This window comes from Daucus carota, chromosome 8, assembly GCF_001625215.2.
Source record: "Daucus carota subsp. sativus chromosome 8, DH1 v3.0, whole genome shotgun sequence".
NCBI classification, from domain to species: Eukaryota; Viridiplantae; Streptophyta; class Magnoliopsida; order Apiales; family Apiaceae; genus Daucus; species Daucus carota.
The window spans coordinates 12450900-12470352 of record NC_030388.2 but is presented as its reverse complement, the minus strand read 5'-3'; the positions used below and the strand labels follow the sequence as shown (position 1 = coordinate 12470352).

The window sequence follows — 19453 nt, the reverse complement described above, 5'->3', positions numbered from 1 at the left end:
AGCTCTTGGTACCAAACTCTTGGTGATTGTCTAAGGCCGTAAATTGATTTCTTCAGTTTGCATACATAAGAAGGATAATCTTTGTCAATAAATCCGGGAGGTTGAGACATGTATACATCCTCACTGAGATGCCCTTGAAGAAAAGCATTGTTAATGTCAAGTTGTCTGATAGACCAACCATTATTAACTGCTAGAGAAAGCATTAAACGAACCGTTGTAGGCTTGATAACTGGACTGAAAGTCTCGGAGTAATCTATTCCGGGACGTTGATGAAAACCTTTTGCCACCAAACGAGCTTTATACCTTTCGATACTATTGTCTGGTTTGTACTTGATACGATAGACCCATTTGCATCCTACTACATTTTGAGAAGAATCAGGAGGTATTAATTCCCATGTATCATTTTGAAGAAGGGCATCATGTTCCTTGGTCATGGCATCACGCCATTGAGGATCCTTGAGGGCCTGAGTGATATTTCTAGGTTCACAAGGAGGAGATGAAGTAGTAGTGACATGGTGCAAAAATTTGGGGTTAGGCTTGACAATATTATTTTTTGATCGGGTAACTATTGTTCGAGGAAGAATGCGGCGAGGTGGTGGTGGTGGAGGTGATGGTGTTGTAGTAGGAGAGGATGAGGATGTAATCGGTGAAGATATATGTGTAGTTTGGTGATCTTGTGGAGGAGCAGTAGATTGCAACACTGGTTGATTAGGGAACTGGGAAAGTACAGGGAGTTGGATATTACACCACTCATCGAAAGTGTGGTTGGAGATTGGTGTGGTTGTACCTTGAAGATCAGAGTATGGGAAAATATCATCCACAAATTTGACATGACGAGATGTATAAATTCTTTTTGTTGGGAAATGTAAGCAATAATATGCACTTTGAGAGGAAGAGTAACCGACAAAGATACATGGCAGAGACCTATTTTCAAGCTTGTGAGAAGCATATGGACGTAACCATGGATAACAGAGACAACCAAAATTCTTAAGTTTATAATAATTTGGAGGGGTACCAAATAATCTTAAGAATGGAGAATCATTATTGAGAGTAGGAGTAGGGAGACGATTGATCAAGTATGTTGCGGTAGCAAAAGCATGTGTCCAAAATGTGAGAGGAAGATTAGCATGGGATAGCAAAGCAAGACCTGTTTCAACTATGTGCCTGTGACGACGTTCGGCAAACCCATTGTGTTCAGGGGTGTGTGGAGGTGATGTGAGGTGTGATATACCATTTGAAGTTAGGTAATGATGTAGTTTTACATATTCCCCCCCATTGTCTGAAAAAACTTGTATTATTTCTCTCTTAAAAAAATTTTCTACCAAAGCTCTGAATCGTATAAAAACATCAAGGGTGTCTGATTTCTTTTTAAGTGGATATAACCAAGTGTATTTGGTGAAATGATCAACAAAAATCACATAGTATTTAAAATTGTCATAGGAGTGAAGAGGAGATGACCAAACATCAGTGAAAATTAATTGTAAAGGTGCAGTAGAAGTAAGAGAAGAATTGGAGAAAGGTAATTTATGACTTTTATTAATATTGCATGAATTGCAATGAGATGACAAATATTTTGGCATACATAAAGAAAAATTAGAACTTAAAGTCTTAAGAACAGAATTAGATGGATGCCCAAGCCTATGGTGCCAATCGTGAATAGGTGTTTTGAAACTTGTGAAGACTCTAGGAGGACTTGGATTCCACTCATAAACCCCAGCTTTATTTGGTCCATGGAGGAGTGTTGTTCCCTTCAAACGCTCCTTGACACGGAAAAGAAGAGGTAAGAATTCTATTGTGGTGTTATTTTCATGACAAAATTGAGATATAGATAATATATTACGAGAGATAGTGGGAACATGTAAGACATTAGAGAATTTAAAAGTTTGAGCAGGAGTGATAATAGAGAAAGAACCAGTATTAGAGATGGGTAGAGAAGAACCATCCCCTATGATTAACTCCTCGGTACCGTCATATGGAGCATGAATGGACAGATTATTGAGATCATTTGTCACATGATGGGAAGCCCCACTATCAAGAAGCCATCCACTTGCAGAAGGGAGACTAGATGTTGCCATGTGTGCTTGAGGAGTATTTCTAGAGTAGCGACCAACTTGAACTGGTCGAGCTTGTGTAGGTGAAGGAATTTGAATTGTGGGAAATTGTGTTTTGAATGAAGGACACTGGTTCAAGGCATGACCTTGCACTCGACACCACTGACATTTTCCAAGGTATGGACGTTGTGGCCGAGCAGGTGATTGTTGACGAGGAGTAGGCAATAATGGAGGTTGAGCAGTCCATGGTTGCTTGTTAACAGTAGTTGGCCTGAAACGTGCAGTCATAGCAGTAGCTGGGAACATGGATGTGGGAGTTGCATCATGCTGTTTATTCACAATTATTTCCCTCGTTATTAGCTTTTCATGTAGTTCCTCAAAAGAAATCACTGTATCACGAGTGTTAACAGCATCAATAATTGGTTTGTAAGCTTCATAATCAAGGCCGGTAAGGATTTTGTCGACAATATCCTCATTGTCCATTGGTTTTCCCATTGATGCAAGCCTATCAGTACATTGTTTTATCGCTTGCATATATTCGGCAATTGTGAGAGACCCCTTAGACAGATTTGCCAAGCGATCTTTGATTTGTTTGAGATGACCTCGAGAGGGGTTGGCGTAAGTAGATCTGAGGATTGTCCATGCTTCATGAGAGCTAGCAGAATGAGAGACGAGCGGAACTAAATCTTGAGAAAGAGTGCCAACAAGTGCCCCAAATACAAGTCTATCTTGTCGGAACCAAGTGAGAGCATCTGGATTGGCTTTTGATTTTCCATCGCTGTCGGTGATAGAGGCTGGAGGTGAAGGAAAGGAACCATCGACATACTTATAAAGATCATGTCCCAAGAGTTGTGCTTCAAGTTGTGTTTTCCAGGCTATATAGTTTGTGGGAGTAAGTTTAATGGTGTTGGGAAGGTGGAGAAGCGTAAAAGGCTTGGTGGGATCTGCAACATTGGTTAGTTGATTGTTGGCCATAGTGAAGAAGAGAAGAGAAAATGAAGAGGAAAAAAAATTATAGATCGGAGGCTCTTGATACCATATTAATGTTGAAACAATTCTTGTTATTTCCATTAACTATTGCAGGCCTTTATATAGCCATTTACATATGGTTATACATGGTAAATAGAAAAGATTGCCACTGACTAAGCTATTGACAACTAACTACAGCTAATTACAGGAAGGGAAAATATATGGAGATATACAGAATATATTCTAGCTACAATCATGCTACATATTTGTGTCATAGTTAATGTGTGACAGAATCATCCTTCTATGAACGTTTTCTCCACTGATAGTAGCCACTGAATTTGCAGGATTTGCAACAGATGAGTCGAAAATATTTTTTTGATGCACCGAGCTGTCTGTTAGCTATATAATTCACAATTCATTTGAGCATAATTCTATAGGTCATCACAGATAAGTTGAGCAAATATAAAAATATCAGTTTGAAATTATTTAATCAATTTCTTACACCCTGCTTTTCCAATTCATTTGGCACCAGAATAGGCAATTGTATTGATAATTAAACTCTCAAGCCAGAATAGGCAATTGTATTGATAATTAAACTCTCAAGCCACAGGCTTTTCTGGTGCATTTTTTAGGTCTAATAATTACAAAAGATCTGGAGTAGTCTGTGTTTTCTTGTTCCCCTGAAAAACATATGAATGGAAGCAATGTTAATTTTCTTAGATATTCTTTAACATATCCGTTTTTACTAAATTTTGTATAAAAAGTTGTTTAAGTAGTTTGATTTTCAGAAGGAAACTCTGAAAAAAGAGTATCCATGGAAGAATAAGAAGTCGATACAGTAGAATTAAAAGAGCCAGGAGCTAACTCTGATAGTTAGAAACCACGGGCTTTTCTTGTGAATTTTTTAGGTCTAATAAATACAAAAGATCTGGAGTAGTCTGTGTTTTCAGGCTATTACCATAAATTAGTTCATAACTCTTTGTGTCAATTAACCAGAAACTTCAACCATAGTTTATAATTTAAAGCCTGGGCAGGCTATTAGACCAGTCCAAATGCAACATGATTCCTATTTCCCAAACCAGGCCATGTTGAATATTGATTGGTTCTGCATCAGATACTCAAGACTAACCAACGCTGATCCCTGAGGGTACTAATGCTGCTATAAATTATAAGTAAACTTAAGGTAGTTAGAAACTAACAAAAATATACCATTGGTCTGCTTTCTACAGTAACATTATTCCCTGTCATCTAATTAAGATATTAGAAAATTTGGCAACTTACCAGCTATCGTGGTATAAGAGCTCATAATAAGGGAGGCCCAAATTTAAACCTGATGACCTCAATTTTCTTTTAATTTTATTTTGCAAGTTAAGGTTGAATATTACCCCAGAAGAGGCATTGTTGAAGGCTGTCAGCAATCCGAGTGTGTTCTTTTAGCAGGGGAGGCAAAACCATGAAAAAACTGAGAATGAATGATGCAGGTAAACTGTTTGATCTGAAAGTTGTTTGAAACTCCGAAATGCGGCCATGATACTATTAAATGACAATTCATATAATAACATAAAATTACTCAATGAATTAGTAATGCTTATATAAAACTCTAAATTTAAACCTCTAGAAGTTTGCAGGAAGGATAGGGAGTCTGGAGGGGTGTTTTTATGGAGTTATGCGTCTATTCTACTATTATCTTCTATTACTACAAAAGCACGAGGCTTTAACAATTCTGCAAAATGTATTTCTCATGACAGGATATTAAGAAACAATATCCACCCGGACTCATGGCACTTGGCAGTACTAAAAAAATGTGGTCGTCGCAACCGAATGTTTAAGCAACACAGTAAAAAGAATTCAACAAACGGATAATTCAAATTGAAGCATTCTCAAAGTTAAACAGCCTAGCATTTATAAAATATTCATCTTTGATCTGTTCAAGGACTGTTAATAATACTTAATTTGTGCACTAAGCCTGAACCACGATGCAAATAAAAATTGTGTGAAAGAAAAAAACTACAATGACTGCTTTGCGAGTCCTGGCCTTAGCAAAGAAGTATTAACTAAGATTCTGAAACCCTGTATCTTGAATCTTCACTTACAGAAACTCTGCGTCAAGCATCAATGCATGTCATACAGTAACCTCAAAGATAAAGTGCGGAAAGCTTAGCAAGAGTATTAAACATTTATGGTGTTAACTTATAAACTCTAATCAGGTGTTAGTCAGAGAGCAAGACATGGACACCAAAAACTGTTCTGTAGTTAAAAATATTGCAAAATTGTGGCTAGGTAAAATCATGATACAATAAACATAAAAAAAAATAAAATTTAATTTATCACCTAAACACTTGCTTGGAAACAAAAATCTCATTCGATTAATATGACCGTGCTTGATTCAGGTAGCACCTACAAAGCACATATGCTGAATTCCCCTATGTTTTTAAGCATAATGCTGAGTTATGGAGAATTGTTTGTCAAAAACAACTCCGAATGCAATTACATTGACTTAATTTTTCAAACAACTCTCAGATCAAACACATTACGTGCAAAGAAAGACAACAACCAGGAACCAAAGAAAGAGCACAACAAAGGCAGTTAAAACAAAGATCAAATTAATCAATTCTTATAAGCAACTAAATTACTGAAATTTAAGATAAATAACCAATGGATAACAAACCCATATCCATATATTTTCAGAAGAGAAACAACTTCAAATATAATTGATTATATATGTATGAAGAACAAACCTTCACCGCAGATGAAGTTCTTAAGAGATGGAATGATAAGTAGAATAAACGTCCAGCTACGGAGTTCGCCGAGACGGAGAGGAAGACAGAGGGCGGTGGTTCAGAGACGGAGAGGGCGGTGGTTCATAGACCGAGAGGAGGTGTCTGTGGTAGAGACGGAGAGGAGGTGTACGTGGTGTGCACTATTTGCTTTAGTCTGTGCAATCAATGTCCAGGAGAATATAGAAGTCTAAGAAGAGCAGTTGTTTATTACTAACAGGAAACGAAGTAACATAAAAAAAGACCAAAAAATCAATGTCCAGGAGAATATAGAAGTCTAAGAAGAGCAGTTGTTTATTACTAACAGGAAACGAAGTAACATAAAAAAAGACCAAAAAACAACGACCAAACCAAAATTTGTGAAGGAAAAGTAGGACTACAAAATATACCCATGTTGGCTTTTTATAGTATAGTATAGATATTCACGTTTTAAAGAGCCAGAAGAAATACAAAACTTCGAAATATGGAGAAGAGACGGATGAATCAAGAGGGTAGATTTGATCAAGTTGAAATCAGCAATGTAATGAGAAAGTATGTCATGTCACACGATGTTGAATGTCTGTCTGTTGAATCACTTGATATTTGTTCATTATCTGTTTTCAGCTCTGAGTCGTTAAAAGAACTTAAACTTGTAATGAGATTTCAATCTGATAAAGTGATGGAATCAGATTGTTGGAATTTACCTAGCTTGAAAACTCTGTCTCTGGCGTCAAAAGATCAGAACATACTCCCCCAGTTTCCGAAATCATGTCTCACTTGTTTGCCTGCCTTAACTACTCTTTGCGTTGAGCGTTGTGATTTGCCTGAATCGTTAAGTCTGCCTGCCTTAAAAACACTTCGTCTGGAATCGTGCACTTTGCCAAAAATATTTTGGTATTTTCCATCTCTATTAACCCTTCAACTTGGTAATGTGGTCTTTCCAAGGCACTACATTCTTTCACTCCGTAGTCTTGTGAATCTGGATATAGATTCTTCGGTCAACAATGTAGGATACTGTTTTATATCTTGCACCCAATTGGTGAACCTCAAAATCAGGACTCACATAAAAACTGCACCTCGGGCGACTTTTAAAGTCTTGGCGCCCAGACTCCAAAATTTTATATCTATTGGTCTTTTTCGTCTGAATTTTCAAGGTTCCCGCTTGGAGAATGTAGACATCAGATTTTGGGATGACACAATGTTGAAGGTAGGGTTCAAAATGTTAAAAGCTCATGCATACCTATTTGCAGCCATGTTCTCACAACTGGGCGGTGCCAAGATTCTTACTCTCGACTCGATGACCATCCAGGTAACTTTATATTAAATTTATTGCTATTCCATATTTGATGTGCTAAACAAGTATGCAGTTTTTCATTTAAGTTGGGTTTTAGTTTTAGTATATCCATCACAAGTCAAATGTCGAAACTCAGTCGACTATATTCACCTAAAAGTTAACTGTGTTTTTTGATCATTCACTAAACTAAAAGCATTATCCAGTTTAGTACCTTCTTCTGTTTTCTGCAAGAATAATGATTCGAGGAAGAAAGTTAATTAAAGAACAACTAACCATGTTTACTTATTCTGAAATTAACTTACACTACTACAATTCTCTTGAGAAATATTTAGTATTTATTGCCAATTTTTTTTTTTTCTTTTTCTAGGCACTATCTGGACTCTCGAAAATTCTAGTACTCTTGCGTAGTCCATTCAATAAACTGAAGTACCTGAAACTGTCCCATGGAGTCGAAGAATCAAGTATATCTGGTTCTCTCAAAGAATACTTACTCAGTGGTGCTCCTAGTGCCACCATTGTCAAAACACCGTCTCTGCAGGTATTTAATGACAGTCCAATCAGTTACCTTCTGCATTAGTATTATATGTCATGTGTTCTAAGGAAATTCCGGTTCATGAGGAATTTGATTGGGAACTTTGTTTTAATCCTTTAAATTAGTACTTTTCATGTGAGGGGGACATTATAAAAGGGTGGTTTAGTTGAGTGGGTGATTAATGATATCATTGTGTAATTGTGCTCATCTTACACAATAATTAATTTATATATATAGGTGTGCGTTTAGAATTGATTTTCATGTGAAAACACAGATTGGGAAATTATTACCTTCAAATTCATTGTTGGCATGGTCTAGCATCATCCTGATCTTTCATAACTTTCAGGACAATGTGATATCTCAAATGGTTCCAGACGTGTCCCAAACAGCTCAAAACGTTGTTGGCATGAGATCGAGGGTGCCAAAAGACTACATGGCTGGAAATTTTGCGGTAGATGCAGACAAAGCCAAAAAGTTTGAAAATCTAGTACCAGGGCCGAGCAATGATCTGGCCAACCCTTTATGCGATAACAGGGATTGCGTGTATTGGCATGGGCACGAGGTTAACCCCGAGTGTGTAAGCCTCCTTGACCTCATCATGCAAGAACATCCTGAAACTTTTGCGCAGTTAACCTTAAAAAACAAGAAAATCTGGACAATGAAGCTGAATATGTTGTGCTCTTTAGTAAATGCCTTTACCAATACTTCCATGACAGAGGTTGACATTGAGTTGCTCACTGAGTACAGGGAACTTTTTACTGACTTGCAGAGGTGGGGATTCAATGTGAATTGGTTAATGTGCCGTTTGAACAATGTTGAACATCTCCATTTTTCAAAGTATTCGTTCGACAAATTTCATGCAACTAATACCCGCACTGTCATGCAAAGAATGAAGTCCAAAATTTACAAACACTTTGGGCTGAGAAGACAACTGTGGAGAAAGCTCTCTGAGGACAGCAACTACCTGCAGCCTTTACTTGGGGCTGAGAAGACAAGTGATGTGGAGAAAGCTTTCTGAGGACAACAACTACCAGCCCGAATGCTACTTCTTGCTACATAAGCGTTTTTAGGCTACATCCTCCAACTATCTACAATCATCGGTATCATGTCTAGTGTCCTTGTGATACTTGTCTAAGCCAACTTCTGACTTATTATAGAAATAGACATTTTTCATTTTAAAAGCCAAAAATGACGTAAAGCCCAGGTTTTAAGCTCTGGCATACAGGTTCTAGGTCATAATTAATGAGCTGTAATATTAACCAATTAATTAAGGATTTTCCTATGGTGTGCCATGAGCACACAATAAGTACCAACTCTTATGTATTTGGTGCATTTTTATTAGTCATTTTATCATAACTATGGATGGACCTCCGGCATTCAGACCAATTTCAACAATAAAAAGGGGATCTTACATTTTAGTTGTTGCATTGCCTATAGGTTATAGCTTTGTCTCTAATTTCACTGTAAACGATCCAATGCAATCAAAAATTTGAAATCAAAACAAATATAAGTTCATAAAGGGCAATGATGGAAGTAACAAAGTACTTGACCGTTATTCTTAATGCAGTGACCATACAAGGCATAATAGAAAGATATTGAACTACCTAGGTCCCGGTACCAAAGAGCTCTCTGGATCTATTTGGACTATTTCAATTGAATTGTTTGGATCTGCATCATGACTACCAATCTCTAGTGCCAAGCACTCCTTTAATTCCATCACCACAGTATTCATGGTTGGCCTTCTTGATGAAATTCTCGATGCGCATGTCATTGCTAATTCTACTGCTTTCCACACAGAGTTCACATTATAATTTCGGTTGAATCTCGGGTCTACAACCTGTTGTACATCACCATATTGAACAATGGAGTCAACCCATTGCGCAATGTGGATCCTGTCTTCAGTTGTTAATATTTGTGGTCGTCCGGTTATCATCACAAGTAGAACAACCCCAAAACTGAACACATCACTTTTTTCTGTTAGCCTATTTGAAGTGTTATAACTGCAGGGAACATAAAGCTATTGTTAATAATAAGTTCTTTTGAATTTCCCGTCTAGTTTACTTCTTTGTAGTTTCTGGTGATTTGTAGTAAGAGCAAATTGTAGCTCTGGTGAAACTTCTAAATTTCTCTACCACCGTTCCCAATAATAATACAACATATAGATTAATTCTTCTCTATCACTAATATGTAATAAGCAGATTAAATGAAATAGCTAAAAATAACAGAAAGACAGAAGAATAATTTGATTACTTTGGGTCAAGGTAACCAGGAGTGCCAGCAACAATCGTGGTGACATGAGTGCCACCGTCTACTGGGTAAGCTCTAGACAGCCCAAAATCAGCCAACTTTGCTTGGAATCGTTCATTCAATAATATATTGCTCGGTTTTACATCTCTGTGGATGATTGCTGGTTTGCATCCATGGTGCAAATACTCCAGACCTTTGTTCACGTTAACAATACTAAGACTAATAGTTGTACATATACTAGAGTTTTGAAAAAAAAAAAGGAATGAAACTAGAATGTAAGTCAAAAATGACTTCTAACCTTGTGCTGCATCAAGTGCTATCTGCAATCTAGTTTCCCACCTCAAAATACCAGAGTTTTTTCCTGTAGAAGAAGGCAACATATGATCAGCCTTTTCTTTTTATTTTCTCCAATAAAACAGTTAAATACCACAATCTGTGGAAACCTGAGCTGCTGTATGCTACCTACAAGAATAAGGCTACCAGAAAGTGAAACAAAACTTACCTGATAGATGCTCATCTAAGCTTCTGTTAGCCATGTACTCGTAAATGATTCCCATGTTCATGCCCTCATTGCAGTAACCAACCAGAGAGGTTAAGTTCTTATGGGAAACGCTCAGCAGAAGGCTGGCCTACAATTGACACACACTAACAGTACATGTTCATACAAAAACTGTAGAATAACTTATGATAATGGCATACCTCTGCTTGGAACTCTTTGTAGCCTTGAGTTGATGTCGGAGAGAGCATCTTGACAGCAACTTGAGTATCACCTACATGGCCATGGTACACTGTGCCAAAACCACCATTTCCGAGCACTCTCTTGAAGTTTCCAGTGATGTTCAAGACCTCAGCGTACGTATATTGTCTCTTCTTTTTGTCTAGGTAACCACTATTCCCTTGGTCTTGATTACCCAATTTTCTAGCTACTGTATGGAGAAAGATGTGTTATAGATTAACATACAACCCAGAAGAATATTTATTAAGTAATAAATTCTCGTTTTTCAGACATACTTAACTTGTAGATCCATCTATAACAAAACTTTAAAAACACTACTAAAGTGCTATGTCATAATCCTCTAAAACATATTTTTACATCAATAAACCAAAGAATACTAAAATCAATTTGGAATGGTATATTAAGTTACCAGCAATGACCTTAAGTTATTGAGCATTAGTTTTGTGCAGTACCTCGTAATGCTCTCCTTCTCAATAACCATGTACCAAACAATATCGCTGCCAAGAATAAAGCTGAACCAACTACAGCTCCAGCTACTGCAGGGGTTGAATTATTGCCTTTATTTTTACAGGATTCCCTCCCACACAGTTCTCTACTTGTACCATTTCCCGGACCGTCAAAACTGTTTACATAAACTTGAATTTAGCATGCTATTCTTCATAACAGTTTATATTGTGTTTTATATAAGTAAATGAGCGAAATTTTTCAACAGTGAAAAGCATTAACCTCAATGCCAGTATCCCTTTCCTTTTATTTTCTAGAAGTTGAGCTGGGAATGGTCCTGTAAAGTTATTTCCTTTTAAATTCCTGCGTGGATAATAAGAAGATTAAGTTAGCACCATTCAATCTTGGTGAATCATTGGAAAGCTTTTCAAGGAATACAATAACTCACAGGACACTTAGAGGCATTTCTGACAAAAATTCCGGCACTTGCCCGCTTAAATTATTGTTGGACAGATCCCTACATAAAGAAGCAGCCAAAGAATATGAATTTTGATGAAACAGTTGATTACCTTTGAACTTGAGTGGAGCCACCAAACTTTAAGTTGACAAGAGATTTGATGTTGGTTATGTGCACTTACAACGTTTTTAGTTGTGTGAGATTGGCTAGAGAAGGAACTATGTCACCAGTTAGTCCACTTGCGGACAAGTTCCTGAATACAAAATCATATATTGCAGTTTAATTTAGAAATGCAAATGAGATCTTTGTGGAGTCTTAATCAGTTTAACCACTTCTATATGAAATTAAAAAGTTCTTACAATGATATTATCCTGGCGGAGTGATCAGAACTATGGTAGCTGCATTCAAGACCATCCCAAAGAAAGTCTTCTGGTTCACATGGATCTCCTTGCCAGTCTCTTCTCACTTGGTATGTTAACTTGATGTTACGGATGGCAGCAACTATGCACACAAATGGAAATATCTTATATGCGTGTTAACAGAATTCGGGTGGTGATCATCTAACAATTACATCTACTAACCAAATTGCAAACCTAGGCCACAGATATAGGAAATGATAGAAATTTAAGAATTGCTTGTAAACATACCATCTGTTTCATTTGTTCCAAGGTTCGAAAATTTCTTTGCTGTATAAATCTCATAGCCACTTATAATGGGTGGAAGCGTTGAACTTTCTGTTTTGTTGATTTCAACTCTGTACCTGGTATCACCTGTCTTTGGGCCTCTGGAGTAAATGGTATTCACATTTAGATACTTTGGAACCAATTGAGCATACCACAGTAATCCATTTATGTAGATGTTGAATTCTCTAGATTGACCGGCTTGAAGCTTTTCCACTTCAACAAAGTGCATGTACATATAGAATTCTTCACTGGTGTTTGTCGTGTCCCAATAGAACTGGAAGGTTTCATTGATGTTTTGTGCTCTGCTTGCAGTCCTCAATACCTCCATCGGAACTAGGTATTCATTTTTATTAGCAATGTCTAAGGAAGTGCTTACTTTTGTATTCGTCCAGTTAAAGGGCATCCATCTTCGATCATAAATGTCATTTGGGTACCTGTTGAAATTGTATAGTCAAATATCTGCAATTATCTGGTAAGAAACAGTTACATTCTTGCATGAAAAAGTAGATGCACATGTTTTTTATGATTTATAAATGTTTCTAGCAGTGTAGATACCTGATAACTGTATTGCTCCTTGTGGAGTCACAGTCTATGTGTTGAAAGGTTAGCAATGATCCAGAATCAATTGGATACATGGAGCTATTGAGAGGCCTCAACTCGAGTGCAGAGATGAAGGGTGTCGAGGTACCTGTCTTTATAAGACAGATATTTACATAATCTGAAGACAGAACATGGATTATCTCTTTTCTCACAACACTATAACTATCTTGAAATACAATTGTGCTCCAAGTGTCTGTTCCCAGATTGAGATCAAATGTTGGCAATTGGTCTAAAGAATCATAGTTCCCGTACATGAAACTTGCTCTTATCAGATACTTCCTACCTTTCCCCGGTGAAGGTTGAATGGTGTAACAGTTTTTCTTCCCTTGCGGAAAGCTTCTAACAGTAGACAAGTATGTTTCCACCGTGTTCCCAAGGTAGGAAGGTAATAAACTCTCACTCACACCGCTGTCAATCAAGTTTGCGTCGGACTTGTAGTATATTCCGGTACTACTTACCCTCGATTCAGAACCTTCAGGCAATCCACAATCTATGCTCACAAAGCCTGAAAGAATTTAAGCAATATTACAAGATGATTCAACCTTTAAATAAATGTGGTTGCTAAGTGTTTACTTTTAAAAAGATGATGAGTGACATAACACAAGATTCAGACCTGGTGGATTATCATCCTGTGCATGAACAAGATGTAAAGAATCCAGAGAGCATGTCAAAATAAGTGTCAACACTAAACAGTATTTTGCTACTAACATCTTTTCTTTATTGCTAAACAAATCTAAACTACAGCAGCTTGAGTCTTTAAGTTAAGTGCACAATGCTTCTTTATGATGCGTCTTCTTCTTTTAAATAGAAACATGTAGTAAATAAAAATCTTTTCGGAACCAACAAAGAAGTTGCCCATTATTTGGATTCATTAGATTTACTAGAATGTCATTTTTCTTAGAAACTGTGGAGTCTACATGCAGTTTCTTCACGGCACACATATAGTTGCTATTTCGGACGCTCAGCCTTCCTCGTTTTTTTTTTTTTTTACGAAAAGAGAATTTTATATCATTAAATCAGTCATCAATACATTCTTAATTTCAATAGGGACATTTCCCCTATCAAATATCCGACTTGGGAAAGAATATGATATTTTGGCAACATAATGAGCCGTCATATTAGCAGGTCGTCTCAGAAATAACAAACTAACATTGTTTAGTGACAATAATTTATTCCTGCATTCCTCTTTTTATTTTATAAGAAATATACTAATATTACACTTAACTACTTAATAATTACCATTAAAATAAATGATAAAAAAAATTGGTAGACGAATAAATTGATTAAAAGGGCACATAATAAATTTGACTTCGAAATTTTAGCTTGATTTTACGGAGTTCAAACCCAATTATTCCGGACAATCACAAAGTTTTTAAGTTTTCGGCAATATTTCCCTGCAAGATTATTGTTCTGATTTTTCAGATATTTATAAAAGTGGATTTTCAAATTATTATATAATAAATATATAGTGGAAATTATATTCTAAATATCTTCTGTTGACAATTTTTTATTAACTTTTGAAAATTAAGTATATACTATTATTTTCTTTATGTCGCATTCTTCTTGCAAGCTTGGAAAACAAAAAGTATTAAGTTTAAATTTGTTAAACGGTCGGCAAATAATAGGGATATTCACTTCTTAGTGAGAACAAGTGTTCTTTAGCTAACTGATCGTGTCTTGAGAGTGGGAGATGTCCACTCCGATTTTCATTATATTTTGTCGAATAATTTAAAAGTCATCAATAAATCGATTATTTATGGCAAAGAAAAATAATACTATTTTGACATGTGATTCTAATAATATATATTATGATTGCGCCCTATTTTTATAATATAATATATATATGAAACACTAATAGAGGGAAGGAAAAAATGAGAGGAGAGATATGTTTTAAATAAAAGAAGTTAATTTTTATTAATAAAAATTATTTAGAAATGTCAGGTATTACCTTGAAAAATAAGGTACTAGTTGGAGCGAGGTCTTTAAAAGTATTACTAAAATATTATTAAAGTACTCACTTATTATAAATATCTTGAATTTTGATTTAAAATAATATTTTGAAACATTATTAGTGTTAAAATATACTCTCTCCGTTCTTAAATATCTGTCTTTTGACTTTTTGGCACGCATCAAGTGTTTTGATTATATAGTTAAAAAGATTGTTTTTGAATTTTTTTTTTCTGAATAAAAATATTATATCAACACTTATATTCACAAAAAGAAATATTTGAAAATAACATCTATAGATATGTGGTCAAAACATCTTAAAATGTGTGCTGAAAAGTCAAAAAGCAGATATACGGAGGGAGTAGTATGGAATCTTTTTCTAACACCTTAAAACTTTAGATGGGCAAGATTGTGAACATGATACGAGAGAGCTTGATTTTACCAAGGCATTTATTATTTAAGATGAGAGGTGTTAAAATATAACCTAACATTTTTTCTGGAGACATATCTTCTCATATTTTTGGATTTTAGATGAACTAGTTCTCCACACCCAGAATCTCATATTTGTTGTTTTTTTTTTTCAGATTTGGCGGTCAAGATGGATGGCCTTAAAATCTGCATCTCAATGTGTTTTTAACATTATGAAATAAACTTTTACGTGCAGCTAAAAGGTGACGTTTGCAGTTGTCACGGGATGATAATGAACTAAGTCCGATTTATTGCTAAAGAAAAAGTCCTTCAGTTTAAGTTAGGAACAAAAATTCCTTGAACGTAATATATACGTTACCATTGACTCGGCCCCAGACCGGTAAAGGTTTTCGATTTGTACTGCAAAACAAACAACAGAAAATGGACTGAAACCACGTAAACGACCCGCGTAGGATCATATGCGTCGAAAGACTCGAAACAACACACCAAGACTTGGAGCAGGTCCCTTGTACGAGCCAAGTCGGCTGGCACATTAGGCACCTCACAGAAACATGGGATTTTAAAAAAAAAATGAATAATTGATTCTAATATAAAACTCAAGTCCAATTTGTAGTACATCTCAGTTATTTAATGTTAATCGGTTTTTATATTATATTTAATTAGTGATATAATTTTGACACATTTTTTTTATTTTTAAGAGAAATTCTCAATAGTACACTTGTGATTTTGGCTTTTCTAGATGGTACATAAAATAGTTTTGGCTTCCGGTTGTTGCACTTATGTTGTTGTACCATTCTATGCCATACCCCTTCCATCAAGTTCTTTTAAACAAACGTTAACTAATCCTAAACTAAACTTAAAATAAAATTAAAAAAAAAAAGGAAATTAGAATTGGGGAGTCAATTTGAGGATAAACACCGAGCAAAATTAGTGTTTACCGAGTTTTGGGGGAAATCAACATCGATTTATAGGTGAGAGTTATGTGTTCACATTTATATGTATATGGAAGGCTGGGCAGTGATTTTAAAGAGGTGGCGCTGCTTGGTGGAGGTGGATGGCTGTTGTCGGAGTCCAAGGATTGAAAAGAAAATTTAAAAGAATAGGAGGTCGTAGAGATGAATTTGAGGGTTGTACTTGGGTGGTGATTGGGAAATGGGTTGGGTCGTCGCGGCAGCGTGAGCTGGTGCTCATAAAGTATCGAGGATGGAGAGTTTAAAAGCAGATGGTAAAACTCGACGATCGTGAATGTGTCCTTTAGCCGCTGACGAGATGGAGTCTTGACGGAGATAATTGGAGCGTGGTTATAGCTATAGGTGAAGCAATTTGGCCAAGATTTTGCTAGTATGAAACCGTCGTTGCTGCTTGGATAGAAAGATTGGGGGCCGTAAGCAGTGGCGGTGATTCTTTTTCAGATTTCTTTTGTTTCTAGATTCTTCATGTTTTTAGAATTTTCTTAGATTTTATTTTGGAGTTAATTTAGGATTAATTAACGTTTGTTTAACAGAATTTGACGGAAGGAGCATGGTATACAATCATACAATAGTATAAGTGTACCAACCGGAAGCCAAAACTATTTTGTGTACCATCTTGAAAAGCCAAAATCAAAAGTGTACTACCGGCAATTTCCCTATTTTTAATAAATTATTTCAGAAAAGTTACAAGATAAAAAATTAAAATCAAAATATAATCACAATTAAAATATATTAGTACATGGATCGAACATTGCACTTGCTTCCATTGATGTCAGATTTTGAAATTTTAGTCGGCAGATTTCTGATTGATATATAAAACATTAATGCCGGAGTTAAATTAAAAGACATTCAAACATTACAAATGTGAAATATTTGGTATCGAGTAAAAGATCATATAGTGCCAATCTTTAAAGGTATTAAGATTCTCCCCATGCAACACGTATTCATTCAAACAAAATATTCTTTACAAAATGTGTGTATAAATCGAGGCGGTAAAAATTAAAAATCGGATTAATACAATTTGTTCTTGAAAAAAGTATTTAGAACTCGGATAGTATTAAAAATAAGTATACGGATCATTAATCATATATCAACTTTTATATATTTTTCTCATATTTTAAATTTATATTACTATATTAATACTAAATTAATAATAATATAATAATATTAAAATCAAAACTCAAAATATTCAAAGCAAATAATAATTAGATTTGATACCACCTGAGAGAATATAGTCGTAACTCGTAAACAATAATGAAATAAGAGAAGTCCGTGAATTAGGTTTTGTTTTTCATATTTAAACTGAAACTGTCAACTCTGAGTTTGACTCGAGTACTCGGAGTCAAATCAAATTTTGACTAATTTTTCTGAAAATTATTTTTACCTTCGATTACTCGAAATTTGGGGGTCAGGGTGCATGAAAACGAATACTCGATCGAGTTTACTGATTTTTAGAGTACTGGTATAAATACTAACTAAGATATATGTGGAACTCACTCCACACTAATATATAATTACATCGTCATTTTATTTTATTTTATAATTTCTCTCACTACTCGTCACATATATATATTTTAATGTGTATATAACATATATTTTCATACTTGTTAACTTTCTTTTTTTTATATATATAAAAATTTAAACATTACATTTTTATTCTGAAGAAAAATAATTAAAATAATTTATAAAATTACATTATATAAAAGTTATAAAATACATGTTGAGCCTTTCGTTGTTTAACTTAAAAAACTGTAGGGAGAGAGGGAGTATAAGTTTAGCGTGGTATTGCTCTATTTACAAATATGAACAAATTATGATCTTATAAATTTTCTTGTGAACCTATGAATTATTTAAATTGGTGTATATATATGATGAGTCAGTTTATCTCGGTTAATTTCTAAATTTTGAAAGTCGGGATTTGACTCGATTTTTGAAAAAAAATATTTGAAATTTAATCCGAATCATTTCATATAATTACGAAATCAACTCTTCAAAATTTGATCCGTCTAACTTGTCAAGAGACGGGTGACGAAGACTGATAATAATATATCCAAAATGATTGAGGCCCAGAAGCGAGTACACGAAATATTTTTGGGATTGGTGATGCTCTTTAAAATTTCATAAATAATCAAGTTTAAAAGAACAAAAATATTGTCATGTTTTAAAATAAATTACAAAAATACTATGTTTAAAGGAACAGGAGGTTTAAAGGCGCTGACCGTCGATGTTTGATGGTAATTGGTTTATGACCGTAAGCTGGTTAGAGCTGTTCGCGAACAAGCTCGAGCTCGGCTCGATAAAAGCTCGGTTCGGCTCGGTTCGTTAAGAACTCGAGCTGGAGCTCGAACACATAAATGTGTTCGTTAAGAAAACGAGCTCGAGCTGAGCTTTTAGTGTGTTCCGCTCGAGCTCGGCTCGAGCTCTGCTCGTTAAAGCTCGAAAAAGTACAATATTTTTTAAATAATTTCGTAATATATACATGTTATTGAAAGCCGAATTCAACATATAATATATCAAATCGATCAGGAGAATATTAACTATAATATGGTACCATCAAAAAACGCTAAAATTTTTATTTTGCTTGCTATTTTAAGAGCCAAGTAGGGATTTGACCTTAATTTTTCTGACTCGGCTCGGCTCGACTCGGCTCGTATTTGTTCGTGAACAAGCTCGTGTTCGGCTCGTTAGTTAACGAGCTCGAGCTCGAACACTATTTTTTGTTTAATAAAAAAGCTCGACTCAGCTCGGTTCGATAAAAAAAATCTAAAACTCGGTTCGGTTCGTGAACAGCCCTAAGGCTGGTGGTGAGTTGTGTTTGAAAGGGAGAACCGAGCAGTGAATTGGAGCATGTAGTGGGGTGACATTGCTGGAGTTCGGGGGAGGGGGTGGTGAGTTCGACGATGATAGCGCCGCCGTGTTTGTCCGGAGAAGAGAAAAGAGGCATATTGATTTTGATGGTGTGATCTGTTTTCTGGGAGCTAGCCCCTTCATTGTATCTAGGAGAGATAGGGTGGAGGGAGAGAGATAGGAGAGCGAGAGAGGAGAAAGAAGAAGGAAATGGCAAAGAAATGTAGTATTTTGACAATTTGGTTGATTATATGTTTTATATTTGCAAAATTTTAGAGAATTAAGGTGGTATATAGGCAAATAAATATCCAAAAGTTAGTATATTCGGTAAATTCTCTTATTTTTTACTTGCTTAATTATTAAAAATTTATTAAAAATATTAAATAAAAAACTTATTAAACACAGCTAACAAAAAGTTATTTGGACTTCAGCCTCTAAAACTCCCTCATATATAACGTGTTCTATTGATTTTTTATTATAATTAAAAAAA

At 35.4% G+C, this 19453-nt stretch overlaps 1 protein-coding gene across 1 annotated transcript; it reads right to left on the bottom strand.

The window, feature by feature from the left end:
• Positions 1 to 8993: 8993 nt before the first annotated feature.
• On the bottom strand, positions 8994 to 16558 carry LOC108197824 (probable LRR receptor-like serine/threonine-protein kinase At5g59680). The gene is made up of 13 exons (XM_017365533.2): positions 13383 to 16558; positions 12725 to 13274; positions 12134 to 12603; positions 11846 to 11987; positions 11668 to 11739; positions 11478 to 11546; positions 11312 to 11392; positions 11038 to 11207; positions 10549 to 10775; positions 10352 to 10478; positions 10148 to 10210; positions 9853 to 10042; positions 8994 to 9602 (listed from the first exon to the last, which is right to left on the bottom strand). Exons 1-13 carry the CDS (start codon positions 13477 to 13479, stop codon positions 9203 to 9205), a joined length of 2658 nt encoding a protein of 885 aa, XP_017221022.1. The 5' UTR covers positions 13480 to 16558; the 3' UTR covers positions 8994 to 9202.
• Between the last annotated feature and the right edge of the window lie 2895 nt (positions 16559 to 19453).

Bases quoted from the DNA above. Each gene is read 5' to 3' on its own strand.
- LOC108197824 (XM_017365533.2), bottom strand. From the start codon at position 13,479: ATGTTAGTAGCAAAATACTGTTTAGTGTTGACACTTATTTTGACATGC. The intron at 11,208-11,311 runs GTTAATGCTTTT...TTATGTAAACAG, and splicing joins AAAGGGATACTGGCATTGAG to TTTTGACGGTCCGGGAAATG. The intron at 10,479-10,548 runs GTATGCCATTAT...TGTCAATTGTAG, and splicing joins ACAAAGAGTTCCAAGCAGAG to GCCAGCCTTCTGCTGAGCGT.